The 23,861-nt window shown below is 39.7% G+C and overlaps 2 protein-coding genes across 2 annotated transcripts in view; one reads left to right on the forward strand and one right to left on the reverse strand.

Moving 5' to 3' along the window:
* Nucleotides 1-23,861, forward strand: part of TENM1 (teneurin transmembrane protein 1) — an 828,896-nt gene that overhangs the window by 223,230 nt on the left and 581,805 nt on the right. Inside the window, exon 3 of the mRNA XM_051969260.1 lies at nt 10,625-10,898. Coding sequence (XP_051825220.1) covers nt 10,682-10,898 — 217 coding nt within the window. The 5' untranslated portion in view covers nt 10,625-10,681. The remainder of the gene's footprint in view (nt 1-10,624; nt 10,899-23,861) is intronic.
* Nucleotides 4,481-6,453, reverse strand: LOC127543224 (splicing factor U2AF 65 kDa subunit-like). Its single transcript, XM_051969257.1, has 2 exons — nt 4,754-6,453; nt 4,481-4,612 (listed from the first exon to the last, which is right to left on the reverse strand). Exons 1-2 carry the CDS (start codon nt 6,035-6,037, stop codon nt 4,481-4,483), a joined length of 1,416 nt encoding a protein of 471 aa, XP_051825217.1. The 5' UTR covers nt 6,038-6,453.

Consider the following 23,861-nt stretch of genomic DNA (forward strand, 5'->3'; position numbering starts at 1 on the left):
AGTAAGTGTGATGATGAGAAACCGTAGGTACTATGATGGTTCTGTGAGGAAGAGAATCTTTGATGTGACATTTTGTTCCCCTTCACATCCATAGTCTGGAAACCTGTGTGTAGGATGAACCCTGCTTGTCCTTTTTCTAAAAGGTGAGCTCAGAATATGTTTTTAACCTTTCATTCTCACCAGAGTAGAGCAAGATTCCTTGGGGGCAGAGTCAAGCAAACTGAAAAGAGGGATGAGTGTCTATTGCCCTGATCCAAAATTACTGCTTGACTTGGTTTTCAATCAAAGTATGCAAAAAATGAGAGAATTCAAAGATAGAAAATGATCACGTGGCCCCTGACCCTTGGAAATATTGGCAGGATTGTTGTAGGAATGGGTCACTTCTTTGTGTAGGTGCAACTGGAAGTACATGAACTACCATCACCTTCCCTGTAGTTGTATAGCCTTGGTGGGACAAAGAAAGGAAATAAGAATTAACATCTCTCCTGAAAAGATGCTGATTCCTGAGAGTGGTTGCATTTCTATTGGGGCAGTAGGACAGACTCCTACTGTAAGTAAGTTGAAAATTCTACTCTTTAGCTCTCTGATTCTTAAACAGGTAAGAGCTTAAAGAATTGACTTTTGTCTTTCCCATACTCTTTTTCATTGGGAAATAAGATCAACAATTGTTTTAAAAAAATTTTTTTTTAAATTTTGTATCTGACCTCTGTCCCCATAATAGGATCCCAAGTTTTCAACCCGATTATGCAGCTAAATAAGAGGAAAACCTGGAAATTATAATACAGTATCATGGAATAGGAATAGGAAATAGAAGGCTGAGTCCAAATTCTAGCTATTATACTTACCAGCTGTAATATCACCTTATTTTAAAAGCTTAATTTCCTTTGAAAAATGAAAACAAACTCATGCATTCCCTAACTCACAGAGCTGTTGTGAGGAAAGTGTAAATCTTAAAGTATTAGGTGAAGTCCACAAGCATTTATTAAGTTCTTACTGTATTCCAGACTTTGTGCTTTTTTTTTTTTAAATAATTCAGCAGTATTTTCATACATAGAAGTCCAGGCTTGAAGTCAGAAATAACTAACTTTAAATCTTGCCTCTAACACATCCTGGCTACCACAACCAGCTCTCCAAGACTATGTTAAACACCAGGTGCCAACCAGCATTAATGGTCAGCCTTTGTCTGTCAGGTGCTCCCTGAACAGACTCGATCTCAAATCTGATTTTTTTTTAAATCCTGAGTTCACGTCCTACCTTTGATACATACTAACAATTGGGAAAGCACTTTACATTCATTATCTCGTATTTAACACTAACACTAAAAAGTCCTAAAAAATTAAGCTATTATTCAGGAAAAGTCTTTTTAAAAGGTAATAAAATACTTCCCACATGCTGGAACATGAAAAGACAAAGCCTTTTGTCTATTGAAAATCGGGGGGGTGGGGGGGCCAGAAAGCACAGAAGAGGTGGAGTAGCATAGTGGGTGAAACACTGGGCCAGGAATCAGATGACCTGGATTCATGTCATATGACCTACTCACCATCTCTTTCCCCATCAGTAAATTGGGAATCTCAAGCCAACATTGCTTATATCTCCATAGCAAAACACTCAACTTTTCTGTGTCTGTTTCATCTTTAAAATGGGAATAAGTCTTAAACCAAATATTATGTTACTGTGGTGCTTGCTGCTTCTATTTCTTGAGTGCTTTTGGATTGGGAAAGCCCTTAACTTCCATTATCTCATGTGATCCTCATAGCAACCCTAGGAAGTGCCCTATAGATATTCTTATCTTCAGTTTGCTGATAAGAAAACAAATTTAAAAGGTGGCAATGGCTTGTCACAAGATTATTGGAAGTAAGGTTCTTTGTGAACTGAAAAGCTTTATAGACAAACACATGTGTTGTTGCCATCATTGTAATCAAATTAGATTTTAATTTATATGTTCATTAAAAAACTGGAAATATACACACATTCATATAATATGAAGGATTCTGTTTTAAAAGAATAGTAGTTTTCAAAAGAAATGGAGCTGTCTTTAAAGATTCTGTTTTCATAGTTATTGACAGGGTTTTATATTTTTTGTACTTTGTGATGAGTTGAAAAAAGCATTTGGAACTTTAACAAAGGTTATATGCAGTTGATCTGGGCTCCATCAAAATCCAACTTAAGCAAAGGGTGTAGAGAAGTGCCTTCTCTTGACTTATAGTAAGACTTCTGGGTTATTAAAGGGAGATTTTCTTCACGGTCATTCAAATACCTTGAATAAGTGGGACATTCCTGCCTAATGGCTGTTCCTTACACCAAAGAGTCGTGATCAGAACTAGTCCTTTCACTGGAACTGTCTCTTTTGTCAAGCTAAAGAAAGAATCTTTTGTAACTGTATGGACATGTATACATAAATTGTATTTAACTTATACTTTAACATATTTAACATGTATTGGTCAACCTGCCATCTGGGGGAGGGGGTGGGGAGAAGGAGGGGAAAAATTGCAACAAACGGGTTTGCAACTGTCAATGCTGAAAAATTACCCATGTATATATCTTGTAAATAAAAAGCTATAATAAAAAAGAAAGAAAAGGAAAAAAATAGAATATTTTGGGCACAAAGTTAGAGTTATCTCCAAACTTGAAGAACAAAGAATTGGCACCCAAGGGAACCTGTCGACCTAAAGATGATCTGAATATGATCATCCTATCTTGCTAACTCCCTTTTGCCATTTGTTAAATGTCCATCAGTAGCCAATACATCTTAGCTTTGTGACCATAGCAGTTTCTCTTGGACTTGTCCAGTATCAAGGTTTTTCTAGTTGTATGGCTTTACCGGGGAGTTGAGAGAGGAGCCAGTGAAAGAAAGCTGCAAGTAGGCCTTATTGGGGTTTAGATTTGTCTATGGTTACATGTCATTAGAATGTTGTTTTGCTCAAGTCTCTGATCCAAATACCATATATGTAGAGCAAGCTGAGGCTCCAATAATAGCAGTTGCAGAGAGGTCAGTGGTGCTTTAAAAAGCTGAGCAATAGAAGAGTGCCTGTTTGGTTGTTTCACTTATTGCAGAGAACCAGCAAATTAAGTTGCTCCGTACTTGGTGGCCTTAAGGTGTCCCCACCCATTTTGTGTCCATGGCCCTCAGCCCAAGAGAGGTCCCTAGGCCTTCTCTGTGAGCTTACAGTCTTAAATGGATAAAGCAATTTCTGTGTTGGTTGAGAAGGTGATAGATGGATCTTATTAATGATTCTTTTCATGTGTGAAGAGTTCAGTCCTAGAGCCACAACTATGCACACAGATGCTACCCTGGAAGTTTGCTCTTGGTGCCAGTGCTCACTTTGCACTGTTTATTCTTAGCAAAGGACAAGGTCTAGGAGACAGGCAATTGTCCAAATACTGAATGATAATGCTCTGAGCAGCCAGGAAGAAAGACAGAATCTAAAGAGAATGGGCCATAGTTGTTACTGTGGTACTTGCTGTTTCTGTTTCTTGAATGCTTTTGGATTGGGAAAGCCCTTAAAGTCCATTATCTCATGTGAGCCTCACAGCAACCCTAGGAAGGAAACCCTATAATAGATATTCTTATCTTCACTTTGCTGGTAAGAAAACGGATTTAAAAGATGGCAATGACTTGTCAGCAATCACACAGCTCACGTGGGAGACAGAACTGGAAGTCAGGAATTCCTGCTCCCAAGAATAGTTCCCTATCCATTGTACTTTGTCCAGTGTGCTTCATAGGTTTTTATGAGTTGTTTATTGAGGATTCCAAAGAAGAAAAGAACAAACTGGATGTAAACCATGCTAGGAAGTGCAGAAAATTTTGTGGGTGAGTCACCTAGGTTATTATATATCTCATAAGCATATGACTATCTGTGCAGAATAAAAAATGTTTCCTTGAAACACATTCAAATTAATTCTCGGTGCTTTTGCACAAAATCTTTGGTTTCATTAGTTTTTTGAGAATTTTATCGTAGAATCTTGGACCGGTTCTTTCTTTTCTTTTTTTTTTTTTAAATACAGCAAAACGTTTAACGAGCAAATTCATCTTTAGCAAATATGGCATTGCTGGGGGGGGGGGGGAGATGGAGAGAGATACAAAGTCTCAACTACGTAAAAAACCATCATGGATCATGAGTACTACAGGACAGGACCTGGGAGGGGGAGGAGACAGACCCTGAGGGGGGGTGGGGTAGGAAGGAGGGCTTTGTGGCCCTAGGGGATGGAGGGCGAGGGTCAGGAAAACAAAATTGAAAAAAGTTTTGATCATAAAATAGACACAAGCTATGCTGCTGCTGTGAGGGGAGGAGGGCCCATCCCCTTCTCTCATCCCCCTGTGTATATGTCTGTGTGTGTCTGTGTGTGTCCAAACGCCTGGCCGAGCTTCGGCCCCTCGGCCTTCTGTCTTCGAGGGAGTCTCTTCTTCCTCCTGGCAGACCCATGGAGGGGGAAAGTTGGAGGGCCCCATCCGGCTCTGCCCCCCAACTAATGGTTTCTACTAGAAGTCTCGGCGGCGGAAGGAGTCTGGATCGCAGTACTTGGTGACGACCACTCTGTTGGAGAACTTCCGACCAGTCAAGCCCTGCATTGCCTTCTGACAGTCAAAAGTCGACACGAACTCCACGAAGATCTGGGGTGGGGGGGGAGAGAAAAAGAGGAGTGAGGCTGGAACCTGGGGCCTGCCCCCTACCAAACACTCCCAAAGTACCCAGTACTCCTCACCCCCGCCTCCTGTGCCCAGTGCCTCCTGTCTTGCCACCTGCCTCCTGACCTTGCCACAGCCAGGGACCTCCACACCATCTGTGGGCCGGGGGATCTCGATGGACTTGACCACCCCGTACTTGCTGCATTCATCCCGGACATCCTCCAAGATGTCCTCATACTCGTCATCATCCCGAAGCTCCTCAGGAAGCAGCATGTTCATGAGGCACAGGACCTCTGTAGGCAGGCTACCCTTCTGCACCTGCGAGCTCACCAGGCCCGGGACTTGCAGGGTCACCGGTGTCTGGTTTAAGGTACTCAACATGGAGTTCTTGGCTCCCACACTAGCCCTCTGTACCAGGAGCTTTTTATCCCCTAGTTCCATCCCATTCAGCCCGGAGATGGCCTGGTCAGTGACCCTGATGTCTGTGTACTCACAGAAGGCGTAGCCCCTGGAGAGACCTGTGGCACCATCCTTGACTAGGTTAAAGGCTCTGAGGGCCCCAAATGAGTTCAGAAGCTCTTTCACCTGATCATCATTCAGATAACTGGGGATTCCCCCAATGAACAGCTTGTGAGCAGAATTGGGGACCACAGAGGACACGGCTCCAGAACCGGAGAGATTTCTGTATCCCGGAGGCTGGTAGTCGTGGAGCCTTCGAATCTTGAGGGCTTGACCCTGGAAGATGATGCCATCAAAGGCCAAGGCCTGGGTTGTCTCATCCACTGCTCGGAACTCTAGGAAGGCAAAGCTCTTTTCCTGGTTAATCTGGGCAGCCATGACCGGCCTACTGGAGGGCTGGGCAAGTCCTCTGATGCACATCTGGGCATTGAAGAACTCTATCATAGCTTCCTCTGTGATACCGAAAGGAATGTTGCCGACGTAGAGGCGGCGGGCCTGCCGGCTCATCTGGTTCCCCGACGTGGGCGCAGCGGACATCATGGCCCGGCCATCAGGGGTCATGGTTGAATGGGCTAAAGTGGACGGAATGTGACCAGCGGCTTGCATTGCTTTGTATTGCATGGGGGTGATGTGCTCAAAGCCTGGTGGCGCGACATCCCAGTATTTGCGGGTCTTCTTTCTCTTCTCATGGTGAGAGGACCGAATTTTTTTGCCATGTTCATCTTTAGCACCTTTGGTCGAATGTTTGCGGTGCCGTCTCCTCTCCCCAGAACCACTTTGCCGCGCTCGGTTGTGGCTGTGACTCCGATGCTTTTTTTCTCGGCTGCGACCTCGAGGTTTCCACTCTTGGCTGTGGCTTGGACTGGGGCTGCGTTTATGATGATGGTTCTCTTTTTCTCGTTCCTGCTTATTCTCTTTGAGCTGCTGCTCGAACTCATCGAACTCAGACATCCTGAGGGGCAGTCAGGAGCGGCTCGTGTTTGCCCGCCTTTTTCTCAAGCCTGGCTTGCCTCACCCACTTCCGGTACCGGCCCCTCTTGTTTCCGGCCCCTCCTCTCCCTGTTTTCTCCATGTAAATTTAAATAAACTTGACCAGCTGAAATCTTAGAGCAGGACTTTTGAAAGTTTCCCTCGTGACTCCTGTTCACATGACCTCATGTATCTAGGTATAGAAAATATGTATTTTAAAAAAAAGAAACAGTTGCTGATAATATATCGGAATTTCATGATGCCCACATTCAGGTATCAAACCACAATTTAAGAAGCTGGACTTTAGGGCTCTTGAACGGTTTGTAAAAGGCACACTCATTTACTCTAATCCTATTCTGTGCTTAGCATTATGTTAGACATTCTGAGGAATACAGAGAATTCAAACCCCACGTGTTTACTCTCAGGGACTTTACGATCCATTTCTGAGGCACAAGACTCATATATGGGCAAAAATGGGAGAGTACTTCAGTGTAGAATAGTATCATGAATGTATACCAATCAAGAAGCCATGTCTAAGTGTCCATTATGCATCTTAATGACAGGCTCTGTGCATATTCCAGGATTCTGAGCGAGAGAAGGGAAGTTTGGGAAAGCAGTGGAAGACAGAGAAGAACTTGAATTAGAACTCATAGAGAACCCTTAGAAAGTTTATTTGTATAATGTTAATGAGGGAGTGTAAGTTTTAAACTGTTAGCTTATGTAGTAGAACTGATATTTGTATGTGTGGAAAAAATATATACACCTACAAATGTACATATGTATACACATACATAGGTAAATATATACTTTATTAAAGAATCAAATAATTTCATAAATTGAATTAACAGATGATCATGATGATCACCTAAAAATCTAGACTGTTTCTAACTTGTCATACCAAAAAAGCATGAGTGTGGAGCAGCTATGATGGAGAGAGCACTGGCCCTGAAGTCAGGAGGACCCGAGTTCAAATCTAGCCCATGACACCTAACGGTTACTAGCTGTGTAACTCCAGGCAAGTCATTTAACCCCAATTGCCTCACAGAAACAAACAAACAAACAAACAAACAAACAAAAACAAAAAACAAACAAACAAAAAAAAACATGCTCATAAATGCCAGGGCTTCGAATTCTTCCAACATTTCCATGTGCTTTGCTCTCTTAGGGAACAGGTGGAGGGAGAGACACATTTATCTCAGGACTTATTATTAGTTCTCAAATTACTTGGCCTTGTATTCTGACTACTGGTCTCCCTAGCTTTCTTTAAGTTCCCACCCAAATCCTTCCTTCTCCAGGAAGCTTTCCCTACCTCCTCTTAATTCCAGTGCATTCCTTCTGTTAAATATTTTCTATTTAACATATACATTGCTTAAACTACAAAACACTTTCCACGCAAATAAAGTCAGATTTAAGCAATTGGAAAAATATATCAAGTGTCTGTGGACACATTGAGCAAATACAATGAAAATGACAGTACTCCCTAAACCAATCTATTTAGTGCCATACCAATCAGACTCCCAAGAAACTATATTACTGAACTAGAAAAAAATAACAACAGAATTCATCTGGAAGAACAAATGGGCAAGAATTTCAAAGGAATTAATGTAATGAAGACAAAAGCAAATGAAGGTGGCCTAGCTGTACCAGATCTAAAACTATATTATAAAGCAGTGGGCACCAAAACCATTTGGTACCGGCTAAGAAATAGACTAGTTGATCAGTGGAATAGGTTAGGCTCACAGAACAAAATAGCCAATGACCATAGCAATCTAGTATTTGACAAACCGAAAAGCCCAACCTTTTGGCATAAGAAATCACTATTTGACAAAAACTGCTGGGAAAATTGGAAACTAGTATAGCAGAAACTAGGCATCAACTCACACCTAATACTGCATACCAAGATAAGATAGAAATGGGTTCATGATCTAGATATAAAGAATGATATTATAATTCTTCAAATTAGAAGAATATAGGATAGTTTATCTCTTAGATCTGGGGAGGAGAAAGGAATTTGTGACCAAAGAAGAACTAGAGATCATTACTGATCACAAAATAGAAAATTTTGATTATATTAAGTTAAAAAGTTTTTGTACAAACAAAACTAATGCAGACAAGATTAGAAGGGAAGCAATAAATTGGAAAAACATTTTTACATCCAAAGAATCTAATAAAGGCCTCATTTCTAAAATATATAGAGAACTGACTCAAATTTATAAGAATTCAAGCCATTCTCCAATTGATAAATTGTCAAAGGATATGAACAGACAATTTTCAGATGAAGAAATTGAAACTATTTGTAGCTGTATGAAAAGGTACTCCAAATTACTATTGATCAGAGAAATATAAATTAAGAGAATACCTGTCAGTTTGGCTAAGATGACAAGTAAAGATAATGACTAATGCTGGAGGGGATGTGGGAAAACTGGGACACTGATGCATTGCTGGTGGAGTTGTAAATGGATCCAACCATTCTGGAGAGCAATTTGGAACTATGTCAAAAAGTTATCAAACTGTGCATACCCTGTTATCCAACAGTGTTTCTACTGGGATTATATCCCCAAAAGATCTTAAAAGAGGGAAAGAGACCCAGATGTGCAAAAATATTTGTGGCAGTCCTTTTTGTAGTGGCAAGAAACTGGAAACTGAGTGGATGCCCATCAATTAGAGAATGGCTGAAAAAAACCTATGGTATATGAATGCTATGGAATACTATTGCTCTGTAAGAAAGACCAGAGAATGATTTCAGAGAGGCTTGGAGAAACCTGCATGAACTGATGCTAAGAAATGAGCAGCACCAGGAGATCATTATACAAGGCAATAACAAGGCTATACGATGATCAATTCTGATGGATGTGGCTCTCTTCAACATTGACTTGATTCAAACCAATTCCACTTGTACAGTGTTGAAGAGAGCCATCTACACCCAGAAAGAGAACCATGGGAACAGAGGGTGGAATACAGCATAGCATTCTCACTCTCTCTGTTGTTACTTGCTTACATTTTTTCTCAGTTTTTCTTTTTCTTCCTTCTTGATCTGATTTATCTTGTGCAACCAGATAGCTGTATAAATATGTATACACATATTGGATTTAACATGTATTTCAACATATTTAACATGTATTGGATTACTTTCCAGATAGAGAAGGGAGTGGAGGGAAGAAGAGGAAAATTTGCGACAAAAGGTTATGCAAGGGTCAATATTGGAAAAATTACCCATACATATGCTTTGTAAATAAAAAAAAACTTTAATTAAAAAAAAAAAAACATGTACATTGCTTGTTTTATATATATGTGCCTCTGTCCCCCACTCGGTTGTGATCTCCTTGAAGTATCAAAAGAGAAATTGTGGTTTAGGCCTTACCCCAGTTATTGAGGAAAACTCAGGAAGAGAAAGGTAAAAAAGGATTTTATTTAGTGCACCAACACACTAACCCAGGATTCGACTTGCAGGTTGCTTTTATATGCAGGAATAAACAATATTTGGTATGAGGACAAGAAATTCCTGATTGGTATGTGTTTTTCAATAAGAAAATAAGATTAGCATCAAGTCAGTAATGGGGAAAGATCCTATCACAGTATTATGGGGCAATGGAGTTAATGTACGTAGCCTCAGAACTGACATCTTCTCCAGCCTGGTTGCGCAAGTGCCCAAAGTCCAACAGTCATGGGGTCACTCAGACTGACTCTGCATTAGTGGTTGACTTGGTACAAGGGCAGGGATCGTATTTCACTTTTTTAAAGTTGCCACCACTTAGCACAGTGCTAAGTAGTAGGTATTTCATAAATGTTTATTAAATTGAATTGCCAGACTCTGTGCAAAAAGCTTTACAAATTTTATCCCATTTGATTGTCATAGCAATCTTAGAAGTTAGGCACTATTACTATACCCATTTTACAGATGAGGGGGAAAAAGGTAAATAGGAGTGAAATGACTTGCTCAGTCACACAGCCCACGTCTGCATTGAGATTTGAAACAGGTCTTTCTGGCCTATCTCTTTTACCTACTACCTCTATGGAGAATATTTAAGGAATAGCAGGATAGCCTAGGCAAATGCATAAAAGTGGAAGACAGAGAGTGATACTTTCCCTATTTTTCCATCTTAAATATAGATACATATTCAAGAGAGTGTTTGGCTAAAGGCTTGGTTCCACAGGGTTTTGAATGATTTTCCTGGCCTCTCTCAATTTGGGTTTCTTCTTGTTTTCTGCCTGCACACTTTACCAGGGAAAAAGATATATGTACTAATCTCTATATACTATATACAGATACCTACACCCAAATTGTTGCAAACCCAGTCCAAATGGCATTGGAGGCAGTTTCTTTGTTACCCTCGGTCTTTTCTGATGCTACAAACCTGCCATGTTCCTACAATCTTGAAAATGAATGTATCTAGTTCACAAGATAATATTTATTGCCTCAGGCTAACTTCATGTCATCTAGTTTGTCTTTTTGCTAAACAGCTTTGATAATATTATTGGAACAAATTGTGAGTCTTTCCGATGAGTTTCTTTCATATGAATAAAGCGAAGAAGATTCCTGTTAAATCTTTTTTTCCCCCTCTCTTTTAGGACTGCCTGCATCAAGGTATTCTGCCTTTCCCTGAAGTTGAGCTTTCTTAATCAAAGATGGAGCAAATGGATTGTAAGCCCTATCAGCCTCTGTCCAAAGTCAAGCATGAGTTGGACCTAGCTTACACTAGCTCTTCTGATGAAAGTGAAGAAGGAAGGAAACCGGGACAACCCTACAACTCCCGAGAAACTCTGCACGAGTATAATCAAGAGCTCCGACTCCACTGTAACAGCCAGAGCAGAAAGAGAAAGGAAGTTGAAAAATCGAATCAAGGTATCTAGTTATTGGTTCATTCTAGCTTCTTAACACATGACATATGTTTCTCTCTTAGGGAAAATGAATACGCCTTCATACCAATATGACACCTAATTGGCCGATGTTAACTGGTTAATAATCAACGTTTTGGGAGGAGGGCCCGTGCACCAGCTCTGCTGAGGCCGGGGGTTATGTGTGCTGTTACAGATGCAAAATAAATTGGGACCCAGTAATCCTCTTATTAGAACATTCAAAATGTGTCTAATCTGACAAATAGCCATTTACAGACCGAAGGAGAAATAATTTCTAGTAAGGCACAAAGTAAATAGCTAAGTGCTTTGGGAGACAAATATTTGACAGCTGATAAGGTTTTAGGGCAGGGTATCTAAGGTCACCAAATGAGGCTACACAGAGTCTCCTGACTGAAACAGTGCAGAGATAGAGGGCTGAGTACAAAAAGAGGGGACTCTCTCATTCTTCAGGACATAGCTGAGCACTTCCCCCCACTCCTACCGAGAACTTCTCCCACCTCTTTTATGGCTCTCTAGTGGTTATACACAGCTAGAGTCTAATCAACTCAACTGTAGTTTTAGTTGATAATTGTGAACCTCTAGCTGATTCAGTGCTCTCCCCGTTTCATCTATATCACTGATTTTGGTGTCTCATCCATGTGGGCACTCACTTCGATACTGTGATACTTGTTGATTTCCATCCATAAAACCTTAGTAGGGGAGTCTAAATTCTGTAAAGTCCTGCAGTTAGAGATTTCAAATTAGAAGGAAGTGCAAAAATCAATTTGTTGAACTTCTCCATTTTTTAAAGAAAAACTGAAGTCCAGAGATATGACATGACTTGACCATGGTGACATAGGCCAAAGGCTTTCCTCTAGGTCAAAAAATGTACACACTCACAGTCGTATCTAAACAGACACAAAAAGTTAATTATGTTAACTATGATACTCATTTTTGAAATTTTTCAGAGATGTAGCTGTTTTGATTGACTTTACCCTTTTTCAGGCTATTCATTTCCTGTCTCCCTATTACTCCTGTCATGACCATCTAAGCAAGGTATTAGGCATAGAGCTGCTGCACAGTAGTACGGAGATCTGAGTTCTAGTCTTGGCCCTGTTGCTCACTTGCTGGGTTACCTTGCTGCTTCAATACCCTGTTCCTCTCCCTAACTGAATCAGGTTTACTTGAAGAGTTTACAAAAAATAATGGAAAGGAGAAATTGACCCGATGCTTTCATTCACATTTATTTTTTTTTTATTTAGGGGCAATTGCCTTCTAAATGAATGATTTTGTGATAAACTAATTACCAGACCTAGAGGAGAAAGAACTAGAACATCCAGTCACATAAAACTTAGGCATCCTAATGAGATTTTCTGAAAGATATTCTCCATACCTAATAAAGGTCTCTGGATGGTAAAGGTGAGGCTCTGTGCTACTCAGGTAGGGGTCTTGAGTTAAGTTTCTACCCAATATCTGACAGGAGCTTGATCTAAAAATAAAGAGTTGGGCCAAGGAAAGGTAAATTAGAGAAATTGCATAGTAACCCCCAAGGGTCTCAAGTAACATTAAAACATCAGAAATTGTTTTCTGCCAGCTATCTGGGCAGCACAAGGGTCTATAGTCTCCTGTCAGTGTTTCAGTTTTGCTTTCTCAGGGATTCTGGGACAGTGAATGGCTGAACAGTGTGCTGAAGATGAGATTTAAAGAGTTTATCCTTCTTATCTCTATTTAGGATACAGAAATCTATAATCTATAAGAACTAGGGTGCAGCTGAGCCCAGCATTATCACAGTTTTAGAAACAGGGTGACATCTTCCCAGCAATTTAGGGACTGGAAGGCAAAATAATGAAACTGCAATAAATACCACGGGTTAAGGGAAAACAGTCAAAGCATCTTCAGGAGATTCTGTTTTGTTTTGTTGTTTTCTGCGACTAACTTAACTAAAGCAAGGCAGAAGACCTTAAGGTTTTGCTCCTCACAGAAGAATAACAGAGCCTTTCCTTTAGTGAATTAGAGCTTATTTGTGTGTTCTCCCTAACAATGCTGCTGACCAGAGAAGTGAGGTGAGAAGGGTAAAATTTCTTTTCTTTATTATTTTATTACGTTATTATAGTTTTTTATTTACAAGATATATGCATGGATAATTTTTCAGCATTGACAATTGCAAAACTTTTTATTCCAATTTCCCCCCCCTTCCCCCAGATGGCAGGTAGACCAATACATGTTAAATATGTTAAAGTATATGTTAAATACAACATATGTATACATGTCCAAACAGTTATTTTGCTGCACAAGAAGAATCAGACTTTGAAATAATGTACAATTAACCTGTGAAGGAAATAAAAAATGCAGGTGGACAAAAATCAAGGGATTGGAAATGCTATGTAATTGTTCACACTCATTTCCCAGAGTTCTTTCTGTGGGTGTAGCTGGTTCTATTCATTATTGAACATTTGGAACTGATTTGGTTCATCTCATTGTTGAAGAGAGCCATGCCCATCAGAATTGATCATCACATAGTATCGTTGTTGAAGTATATAATGATCTCCTGGTCCTGCTTGTTTCACTCAGCATCAGTTCATGTAAGTCTCTCCAGGCCTTTCTGGAATCAGAGAAGAGTAAAATTCCAAAAGATTCTTATGTTAAAAAAATAATACCCCAGCTTACCAATATCACTATGTATTTATGTATACATCGTCTAACAAGCAATAGCAGTTCTTACACATTAAAAAAAAAAGGAGATGAACAGTTGTAGTTACAAATGTACTACTGAAGTCCCTCTTTGTGTCATCAGAGAGAGCTCAATAGAGCTTTTTGGTTAAGTCTAGGGCTATTGGGTTTCCTGGATTCCCTGCTGTCCTTCTCCTTGAATATAAGTCCTTTATAGTAAACACTCAGAATGCAATTGGGAATAATCTGATCTTCATCTGGAGACAAAACACATTATAAAAATACAGACAGAAAATAGACAAGAGTTCAGTATTCCCAAAGGTAAGCAGTTCTGATCTGCTGAGCAATGATGAAGCAGGAAGTGTAAAGTGTAAAAATTCACCAGGACTCAGGACTGTTAAAGGAGACATAGTCGAGTCGGGGACACTGAAAAATTCTATCTGGGTAGATCATTCCTTAAATGGGTCACTTGTAAATGGAGTTTGCTGACTCCCACAATCTCATCCCCTCCCTTTTAATTTCTACCTCCTTTGATTCTTGTCTCTTCTTCCAGTTAAGGAAAAAAAACCCATAATTCCCATCATTCCTTCCCCCTTACTGATAAGCCAATATATACTAAATAACATACTCCTCTAAATCTCATTTGTCCTCATCCAAAACAACAGCCCCTTTTCTGTTCTGAAAGCATGTTTATTAGTCAGTGTCTTTTTCCAATAGGTGTTTGGCTTTATTAGGTAGGCTTCATAAAATTTTGAGTCCATACTTTAGTTTATATTTATCCCTCAGTTTAGGGATAGACCTTTTGGCAGATTTACGAAATATGTATCTATGTGTGTGTGTGTGTGTGTTGTGTGTGTGTGTGTGTGTTGTGTGTGTGTGTGTGTATATATATATATATATATATATATATATATATATATATATATATTCTTTTCTATTAACCTTCAATTGTGGACATGTACACAGTCACTGAAGTAACTTCTTCTGAAAATGGGAAATAAATTAGACTATTAGAAATGTTATCAGATGAGAGACAAGAGAACTGAATTCTGCTCATTATCCCTTATGGGGTTTTCATTGAGGGAGGTGGGGGGAGAGGAGAAGAGATGAGAGGATCAGATTCTTTGACCTCTTACAAAATGCCTATGGTCAACTGCCATAGCTCCTTTGTTAAAATTAAGATCTTTTAAATTTATTAGTCACGACTGAGAGTGAGAGCAGAGTAATATCCTTGAATTTCCCAAGTAGCTATGAGTTACAGCTTCTTAGTGAAGTTGAAGCTATTGAAGGGACTTCCTTAAATTTGAAGTTGACATCAGGGGAGGGAAGAGAACACGATCTCTCAGAACTGAGGCCTTTGTGCACAACTTCACCCCCACCCATTTTTACAGAATAAAGCTCTTAGCAGGACCTGACTTTTAGTTATTTCTGCTAACAAATACTAATTCTTCACAGTATAACTGAGAATGGTACCCTAGTTTCTTAACTTGCTCAGGATTGTTCTGTAGACTTCCATTAGCCCATAGTTTGATCTGACCGTTGGGACTTTGGCTGGAAGCCAAGAGAGATTACACTGACTTCATGACAGCTGCTCCCTCCTCTGACCAGCTCCTTTATGGTTTTAGACAGCCAAGGCAACCATGAACCTCATGCCAAAGCATCATGGGGTGCCTTGACAGGAAAGTAATTCTCTCCCTCATCGCCAACCCACCAAAGGTAGGCTTTATCATAGGACTAAGAGGCTTTTCCTCACCAGTTTTGAGCTCATTCCCGACCAAATAAATGGTTCAGGGCAAATTTTTACTCGATAGGGAAATTATTGGAGCTTATTTTTGGCAAATGTTGGTAAGAGGAAACACCTCGTCTGTTCTGTAAATATTCTTGTATATTTACCTTTATGTGCCAAGAAAACAGCCCTGGGGTTGACAGGCTGTATATTGTGTAAGATTCTAAGATTGGTTTTCCTGTTTTCCAAAAGGTTTATAATTCTTGGAAGAACATTAATCTAGCACTGCTCACAGTTCTTGACTCACAGAATGAATGAGCCCTTGGCAGGCCTATTTTATCTGAGTTTTGGCAGGTGGAATAGCTAGGGCAGATTTTCTGGCAGCCGGGAAGGCAGGCAATTGTTCTCGGCAGTCTCGGCTCACAGGGAGGCATCAATTCACTAGGAAAGGAGTCTAAGACAAATGCAAATAGAAATATATATAAACACAAACCAAAGACAGGAATTTTAATTATGTTAATTGCCCCATAATTTGGATAATAGGTAAGGCTGGCTGTGAATGCGGTTGTTTTACTAGTAAGTTGTTGTCAATGCAAAGTCATACTTCCATGAAAGGAACATGCCATAGAGAGACTGTCTTCAAAATTGTTTCCTACTGCGGAATACTCACAAGTCAACTCAAAATTTGGAGTAAATAAGCCAAGTGGCAAATAAATACCCTGGTAAATCTGATTGCCTGATTTTTAAAACTAGCTATTTAGCAAGAACATATTTTATGTTTCTGGAGCTTAATGTGATCAGAAAACATACAAATAAACAAAGTTTGGATTAGGAATCAGAAGCCCCGTGTTCACCAACTGCTGTTGTCATTAGCTACTTTTGTCATTTGGGTCAACTCATTTAAGAGAAGATAAGAGAGTATACCCTGCATTTTTACAAAGTTAGATGCTATCAATTAGCAGCTACAAGGCAGGAAGCAGAAAGAGAATTCTACAAAGATGGCAGAATGCAAGGTAGGCTAGAGTGGCTCTTTCCTCCAAAGACCGTAGAATACAAGTTCTAAGCCCCCCAGATACAGAAAATGCATCAGGAACAAGAGGATCTCAGAATGACAGGATCAGAAACATACATCTCTGGATGTGCACATCCAGAGGGGCTTTCAAGGCCCCTTTTGTCTTACCCTTTCTTCTGACAGAGCAGGAAACTGAGGCCCAGGTAGGTGAAGGGATTTGCCCAAGACCACATATAGAATTATATTTAGATCTAGAGCTAGGAATGACCTTGAAAACCATCTAGTCTAATTCATTCATTAAACAATGAAGGAAATCGAGGCTCAGAGAAGGAAAAGTTACTTGTCCATGATTAGATGGGCAAGTGATAAGGGCAAAATTTGAACCTCGGTCCTCTGACTCCAAATCCAGGATCCGCTGCAGGGTAGTTCTTACTGGGAAAAAAAAATGAAGACTAACTCACTAGCCTGTTGTTCCTGGTGCTTACTCTCACCTTTTGCCCCTGGCTGTACTCTGTTCTTACAGGCCACAAATTATGTTACCCCTATGGCTGCTGCAGTTTTAGTCACCTGACTTTTGTCATTAAGCTTATGACAGTATCCCAGGAAAAACATATCACCGGTGTGAGTTGATGTCTGTGAATCAGACTAGCCCTTGGGAGCTGAGGAAGAGCTTGGTACTTGCATGACAGGAGTCTAAAGGAAAGAAGAGACCTGCAGCAAAGAAAAAGCAGATAATTATGGGAAGTGAGACAAAGATTTGAGAAGGGACCAAATGCAGAAGCATCTCTGAGAACTCTTCTCTGCATTGGCTTCAGGTGCACTCCCTTGACTTTTTCATGATGAACCCTCTAGCATAGATTAGCCAAGAGACCTGAAGAAGTCAGGAGCCAAGAACACAGTGGAGCCCATAAGAGTGGAGCCCATAAGAGCTCCATAGGAAATGGAGCATGGGTTTTCCCATAGTGGCCAATAGTAACTCCCTATAACAGTGTTCCAACTGACCAGATGTCTGAATGAAGAAAAGAAAGGGATAAACATTTGAAGAAAAGAACCATTTCAGTGAGCAGTGCTTTGGAAAATAAATAAAAATTTCTTAGTGGAATCAAAAATAGCACCTTGATACAGCAATGAAACAATTCTAAAAACTTCTAGAATGGCTCAAAATGGTCAAAGAAAGTATCAAAGAAATAAGGGCAGCCATCAGGGCTTAAAAGCAAGAGATTAGTTCTTGTTGCCTCCACAAAAACTTCCAATGTATTTGTATTTATTTGGATTGACTGTTCCTATTTGCTTTCCACTCAGTAGAATATAAACTCCTTAAAGGCAGGGCCTATTTTATTGTCTTTGTATCCACAGCACTTAGCTTAGCGCGTGGCACATAGTAGGAACTTAAGAAATGCTTATGGAATTGAATTGGTTTCCATACTTCCAGCTTCCAGACTGTTCTCCCCCCCCCTTATCCCTACATGTACCCCCCACACACACATATTCCTATGTGACAACCATCCTCCCTGCAGCTCTCTAAGAATCTTCCTAAATTACAGATCTGATGGTACCACAAACCTGATCAAAAATCTTCAGTAGCTCACTATTGCCTTTAAGAAAAATATAAAAGCCTCAGCACTCTCTCTCTCTTTATATGTGTGTGTATATATGTCTGTGTATGTATATATGTATGTGTGTATGTATATACATACATACTTATACATAGTATCTTTTCATTATCCATAAATTTATTTCCCTTTCACACAGTCTGCATTTTAGCTAGACTGGTCTACTAGCAGTTTTCCAACTTAGCATTTCATCTCCCAGCCCATGCCTTTGTACTGGCTATGGCCCTATGCTTAGATAATTTTTGCTCCTTACCTTAACATCCTCTAAGGATCAGCTGAAGTTTTAACTCCTGCAAAAAACCTTCTGTAACCTCTTTAGCTCTTATTACCATCTCTCCTCAAATTAATTTTTATTTATCTACTTAGATATTGTATTCCCCCCACTAGAAAGTAGCTTCCTTGTGGGCAAGGACTATCTTATTTGTCTTTTTATCTCTAACATCTAACAAAGTGCCCTATATGTGATATGAGCTTTCAAATGTCTATTAAATTCATTGAATGATTTTGACTGACCGTAAATGGCTCATACACAGTTGAAACCCCATGACAAGTGAGTAGATAAGAGAATAAGCTCCAGCTGCTGGTGATGAGTGTAACACCATATCCATAAAAGAGGCAACAACAGAGCACTGAAATTAGAGTGTGGGGGAGGGTGGGAAAGATAATTGCTTATCCACTATCATTGGTCTGAAAGATAACAACAGGAATTTTTGCCATAGGACTGGAGAAGGACAAATGTCCCAAATTTTCAAAAAAGGGGAGAGAACATAATCCACAAACCAGAGGGCTGTGAACTTGTCTCTGATTCCAAGAAAAATTACAGGATATGTAATAGTTAAAGCAATGTCAAAGAAAGAGAAAGGATGATCATACACAAAAATTAATGACTTCCACAGGGGTGGATTGTGTCAGACTAATCATATTTCCCTTTCTGATAATGAAGTGCTTAGATATAGTCTACTTACATTTTAACAAAACATTTTGACAAAGCGCTTCATACTATCTTTGTAGATGTGATGGAAAGTTATAAACCAGATGATGGACCAGTGTCATTGTAATTGAATGACCAGACCCAAGGTGAAATCACTAATAATAGTTCAGTGCCCCCTTGGAAAGAGTTCTCTCATTCCCAGTATGGCCTGGGAATCTGTCCTTAGTCTTGGGCCGTTTAAAGTTTTTATCAGTGATTAGGTTAATGGCATGGCCATTCGGTCAGTTGTTCAGCCGATACAAAGATAGACAGGATAACTAACTTGGATGATGGAATCAGAGTCTAAGAAGATCTTAATAGGCTGGAAAGTTATGCAAAATATATAAGGACATATAGTTGGAACAAACGTAAAAGTCCTAGATTTGGATTAAAAAATCAACATCTCAAAAACAAAATGGGGAAGTATGATTATCCTGATCATCTGAAAAGATCTGGGGGTTTCAGTAGACCACAAGTACAATAAGAATTGGCCATGTGATATCTTAAACATATGTTCTACATTTCCACACAAAAAACAGTTTCTGCATGATGAGTCCCTTGAAGTTAATCTTTGGTGTTGCTTCTTATATGTTAAATTTTCTATTAAGTTAGGGTTTGTTTGAGAAAAAGGTGCAGTTTTGTTGAACGTCCATTTTTTGTTCAGTATTGTATTTAGCCTTATGATATAAAACTCAGAAACCTATAATGCCGTCTTAGGTTGCTTTGAGAGGTACAATGCTCACAAAAGGAAAGGTCAGTAATAGGTCCTGAAGAACTCCGAGAACAGATTATATCTGGGGGCAGTCAAAAGGGAACAAAGACCTTAAGGACATGCTGTATGAGTACTGGCAGAAGGAAATGAGAATGTCTAGTATAAAATAGGAAAGATTTGGAGGGAGGATGGGAGACAAGAGAATTGTGTTCAGTTATTTGAAGGGCTCTGATACTTAAGAAGGATTAGACTTACTCTGCCCAGCTCAGAGGTCAAAACCAGAAACAATTGGTAGAAAGGGCATTGAGGCATATTTCTAGCAAAGATCAGGAAAAACTTTTTTAACAATTAAATTAGAGCCTAGTTTGTTTGTTTTTTTTTTAAGTGGAATGGGTTACCTTGGAGTTAGCGAGATCCCCCTCATCAAAGGTATTCCAGAAGACAGAAGACGTTTTGTAGGGGACACTGTAGAGTAGATTCTTGGTGGACTGGTTGGTCTCCGAGATCCATTCTAAGTATGTAATTTTGTGACCTTTCAGTCTACTGTCTCCTCTCTAAAATGAAGAAGTTGGAAGATTGTAACTTTTGAGCTCCCTTACACCTTTAAGTCCTATGATACTCTATAGGAAGTTTACATTTTTTCCCTTCAAATTTCCCTCATCCTCTCACCTAACGATCCTTAAAAAGGACCTCCACTTCATTTCTTGCCTTGTTAATCTGCTTATTCATCCATTACCTCATCTCCAAAAATAGCTGAAGTACATGCTGCTGTCTCTGGGCTGGAGCCAAAGTCAGGGCCCTTATTACATATTGCCTAGACTGTTGCAACAGCCTCCTAACTGGTCTTATTTGTGTGTCCTAGCTTCTCTCCTATCCTGTAACCTCCTTGCCATCTGGTGGCAACAAAATGCTAACTGTAGATTTATACTTAAATGAAATTATATAAAGGCTAGAAGTAGAAACATTCAAGTTACTGTCAGAAATCTGAAGCCATGGGAGTACTTTATATGTTATGTCATTTAATTCTCACAGTATTCCCTGTGAATTAGTAGTTATACCGATTTTACTGGTGACACAATTGAGGTTGAGAGCTACAACAACTTGCCCAGGATGACACAGCTACTAAGGTGGGATTTGAACTCAGGTCTCACTGACTCTGAGTCCAGTGCTCTTACCCTCTGTACCACCTACGTGCCAGCCCCCTTAGTTTACAGAGGAAGAGACCAAGGGCTGAGGAGATGAAATGCCTTGCCTCAAGTTACAGTGGTAAATTTTGTGGTGGGGGTTGTTGGGTCATTCAGTCATGGCTCACTCTTTGTGACCCTGTGGACCATAGTTAACCAGGCCCTTCTATCCTCCACTATCTTAAAGGAGTCTGACCAAGTTCATGTTCTTTGTCAGAGCATGGTTGCCAATCCAGATATTCTAATTCTCAAACCTAGTACTCTCCACTGTGCCCTCCCACAGATAGTGCCAAAAGAAAGCTTAAATGCAATTTGTTCCTCTTCTTTACTATGCTGTACATGGTCTGCTTTAGCCCACTCTGATTTTGGACCCAGTTTTCTTTTTTTTTTTAATGTTGTTCATTCTTTATTTCTTTTTTTGAAAAGCTTTTTGTTTTCAAAATATATGCATAGATAGTTTTCAACATTCACCTTTGAAAAATCTTGTATTCTAAATTTTTTCTCCCTCCCTTTCCCCCACTTGCTCCTCCAGATGGCCAGAAACCCAATACATGTTAAAATGTACAATTCCTGTATCTATATTTCTACAATTAGCATGCTGCACAAGAAAAATCAGATCAAAAGGAAAAATGAGAAGGAAAACCAAATGCAAGCAAATAACAACAAAAAAGTGAAAATACTATCTTGTGATCCATACTCCCTCCCTCCCCCCCAGTCCTCTCTCTGGGTGCAGATGGCTCTCTCCATCACAAGATCATTGGAACTGATCTGAATTATCTTGCTCTTGAAAAGAGCCATGTCAGACCCAGTTTTCGAGGACTATCTGATGATGAAAACAGGATTGCCTTTAATGTGAAAAGGAGCCCACCACACTAAAAGAAAAGAATTCATCATATTGTTGAAGAATTCCCTTTAAATCTTAGAGATGATTCAGATTTCCAGTAGCATCATGGGTTTATGAGATTTGGTACATTTTTTCCTAGAGAGGAAAAAAAATTCTAGTCTAAATACTCTGAGTATGTATCTGAGATACTTTTTAAAAATCTACAAATTCTTACAATGCATCATGCGCCTTCTTTTTCTCTGTATGGCAGAAGACTCAGACATCTAAAGTGAACAAGACTGACCAAGAAGTGCCTATAGTTCAATTGTGGACCCCAAAGGAAAATTTGAAAAACCTCTCTTAATCACTTTTCATCACAAAATATGGGTGTGCCTCACTTTAACAAATTCCATGTACAGAGTTAAAGACTTACAGACTCTATATATTAAAGAGAACCATGAAATCCCCTCAGATTCTGAAATCAGCACAAGTTGGCTCTTCTCAGGCAATTAAGTTATTTCCAAGTCATATATTACTTTACAGAGAAACTAGAGGCAGAGAATGGTTAGGACCCATCACCATCTTAAGATCTTTCAGGAATTAAGATAAAGCTCTCCTTATAAAAAAACAGATCTTAGTGGATAAAATTGGTTTCCATTCAGAAACAACTTTTTGAAAATATCAACTTTTAAAGATCTATATCACCTTTAAATGGCAATTCTGTGGGCTGCCCTCTCCTTCCTTCTGTTCTATGGTTTATGATTCCCTACAATCCAGAGGTTCATGCTTGAGCCTTAGGTGCAATCTGCTCTGAAATAAACTTGTATCTTACCATTTGGCCTAGGTGGTATTTTGTGATAAAGATATTGTGGAAGGATATACGATTTTACTTGGTAGAGCAGATCCAAAGAAATGAGGAGCTAGTCTGCTCTTCCTTCTCATCCAACAATTAAGAATTTATTAGTTATCTCCACCGTGTGGGGCTACAGAGATAAGAGGGGAATAGTCTCTGCCCTCAGACCTTTTTTGTTGTAACTGGGGAGATATCTATATCTATATATAGAGAGGGGGGGTAGGGAGGGAGGGAGGGGGAAGGGAGGGAGATAAAAAGATATACAAATATGGAGAATTTATATATATATATATATATTCACAAAATATTTATAAAGTAGATGTAATTGGAACGGAAAGCATTAGCAGCTGGGAGTGGGGCCAAGAAGGACTTCTTGGGGGAAGCGGACTTTGCTTTGAGTCTTGAAGGGAATCAGAGATTCTAAAAGGCAGAGCTTGTGGGAAAGAGGAGCATTTTAGACATGAGGGACAACCAACACAAAGGCACAGAGATAGGTGATGGAATATTGTGAGGAGTTCCGAGTGAGCCAGAATGGCTACAATGTGTAGAATAGTAAATGTAAAAAGACTGGAAAGGTTGCTTGCATCTAGGTTGTAAAGAGCTTTAAATGTCTAACATAGGAGTTTATATTTGTTCCTGATGGCAGCTGGGAGCCATTGGAGTTTATTGAGTAAGAGGGTAACATGGCCAGATCTGTGACTAAATAAGGGTTGGCTGTGTGCTTAAGAGTTTTATGTTCATCCCAAGGCTGTACCGTTAGAGTATTTAGCCCGCTCACCAGATTAGGCCAGAAAAGCATATGTAATCCTGTAATAAAGATGATAGGGTAGGATTCCAGAGGAGATGAAGTAAGCTAAAGGAAGTTATCTCCTAGAAAAAAGGGTAGGAGAGACACATGGTTACACAATCACAAACTGTTTTAAAATATGAAAGTATGTTACAAAATCATTATAGTGTCCACAGAGTGCAAAAGTGCCATATTTCCATAAGAATCAGTCAGAGAAAGTCTGAAAGAGGAAATGAGCTTTGACCCAAGTAGTGGTGAGGATCCAAGATTGGGAGACAGGAGGGAGAAGGGCACTACCAGTATTTGGGGCCATGGCAGGTGCAAGGTGTGGAGACAGGGCCAAGAGAGCCGGTTTGTGAGGCTAATAAGCCTTGATCTTGGCTGGAGCACCCTTATGTTGGATGGTAAAAAGGAATGAAATTGTTGAAGTGTGTGTGGGGAAGCCCTTATTAGACCCCAAAAGCCAAATTGAAGTGATTGCTTCATGATCTAAAGGATAATAAAGAGCCTGTGGACCAGTTAGTTGATAGAAAGCACAGATCGACGTGTTATCTTTTTGAACTGGAAGAGAGCAAAATCCAAATTAGATCTAGGATTTTTTTGAAAGAGTAATTTTATAT

Source organism: Antechinus flavipes, chromosome X (assembly GCF_016432865.1).
Source record: "Antechinus flavipes isolate AdamAnt ecotype Samford, QLD, Australia chromosome X, AdamAnt_v2, whole genome shotgun sequence".
NCBI lineage: Eukaryota > Metazoa > Chordata > Mammalia > Dasyuromorphia > Dasyuridae > Antechinus > Antechinus flavipes.

Coding starts and splice junctions, on each gene's coding strand:
- LOC127543224 (XM_051969257.1), bottom strand. CDS start 6,037: ATGTCTGAGTTCGATGAGTTCGAGCAGCAGCTCAAAGAGAATAAGCAG. Junction 4,613..4,753: donor AGGTCCCTGGCTGTGGCAAG/GTCAGGAGGCAG, acceptor CCCCCACCCCAG/ATCTTCGTGGAGTTCGTGTC.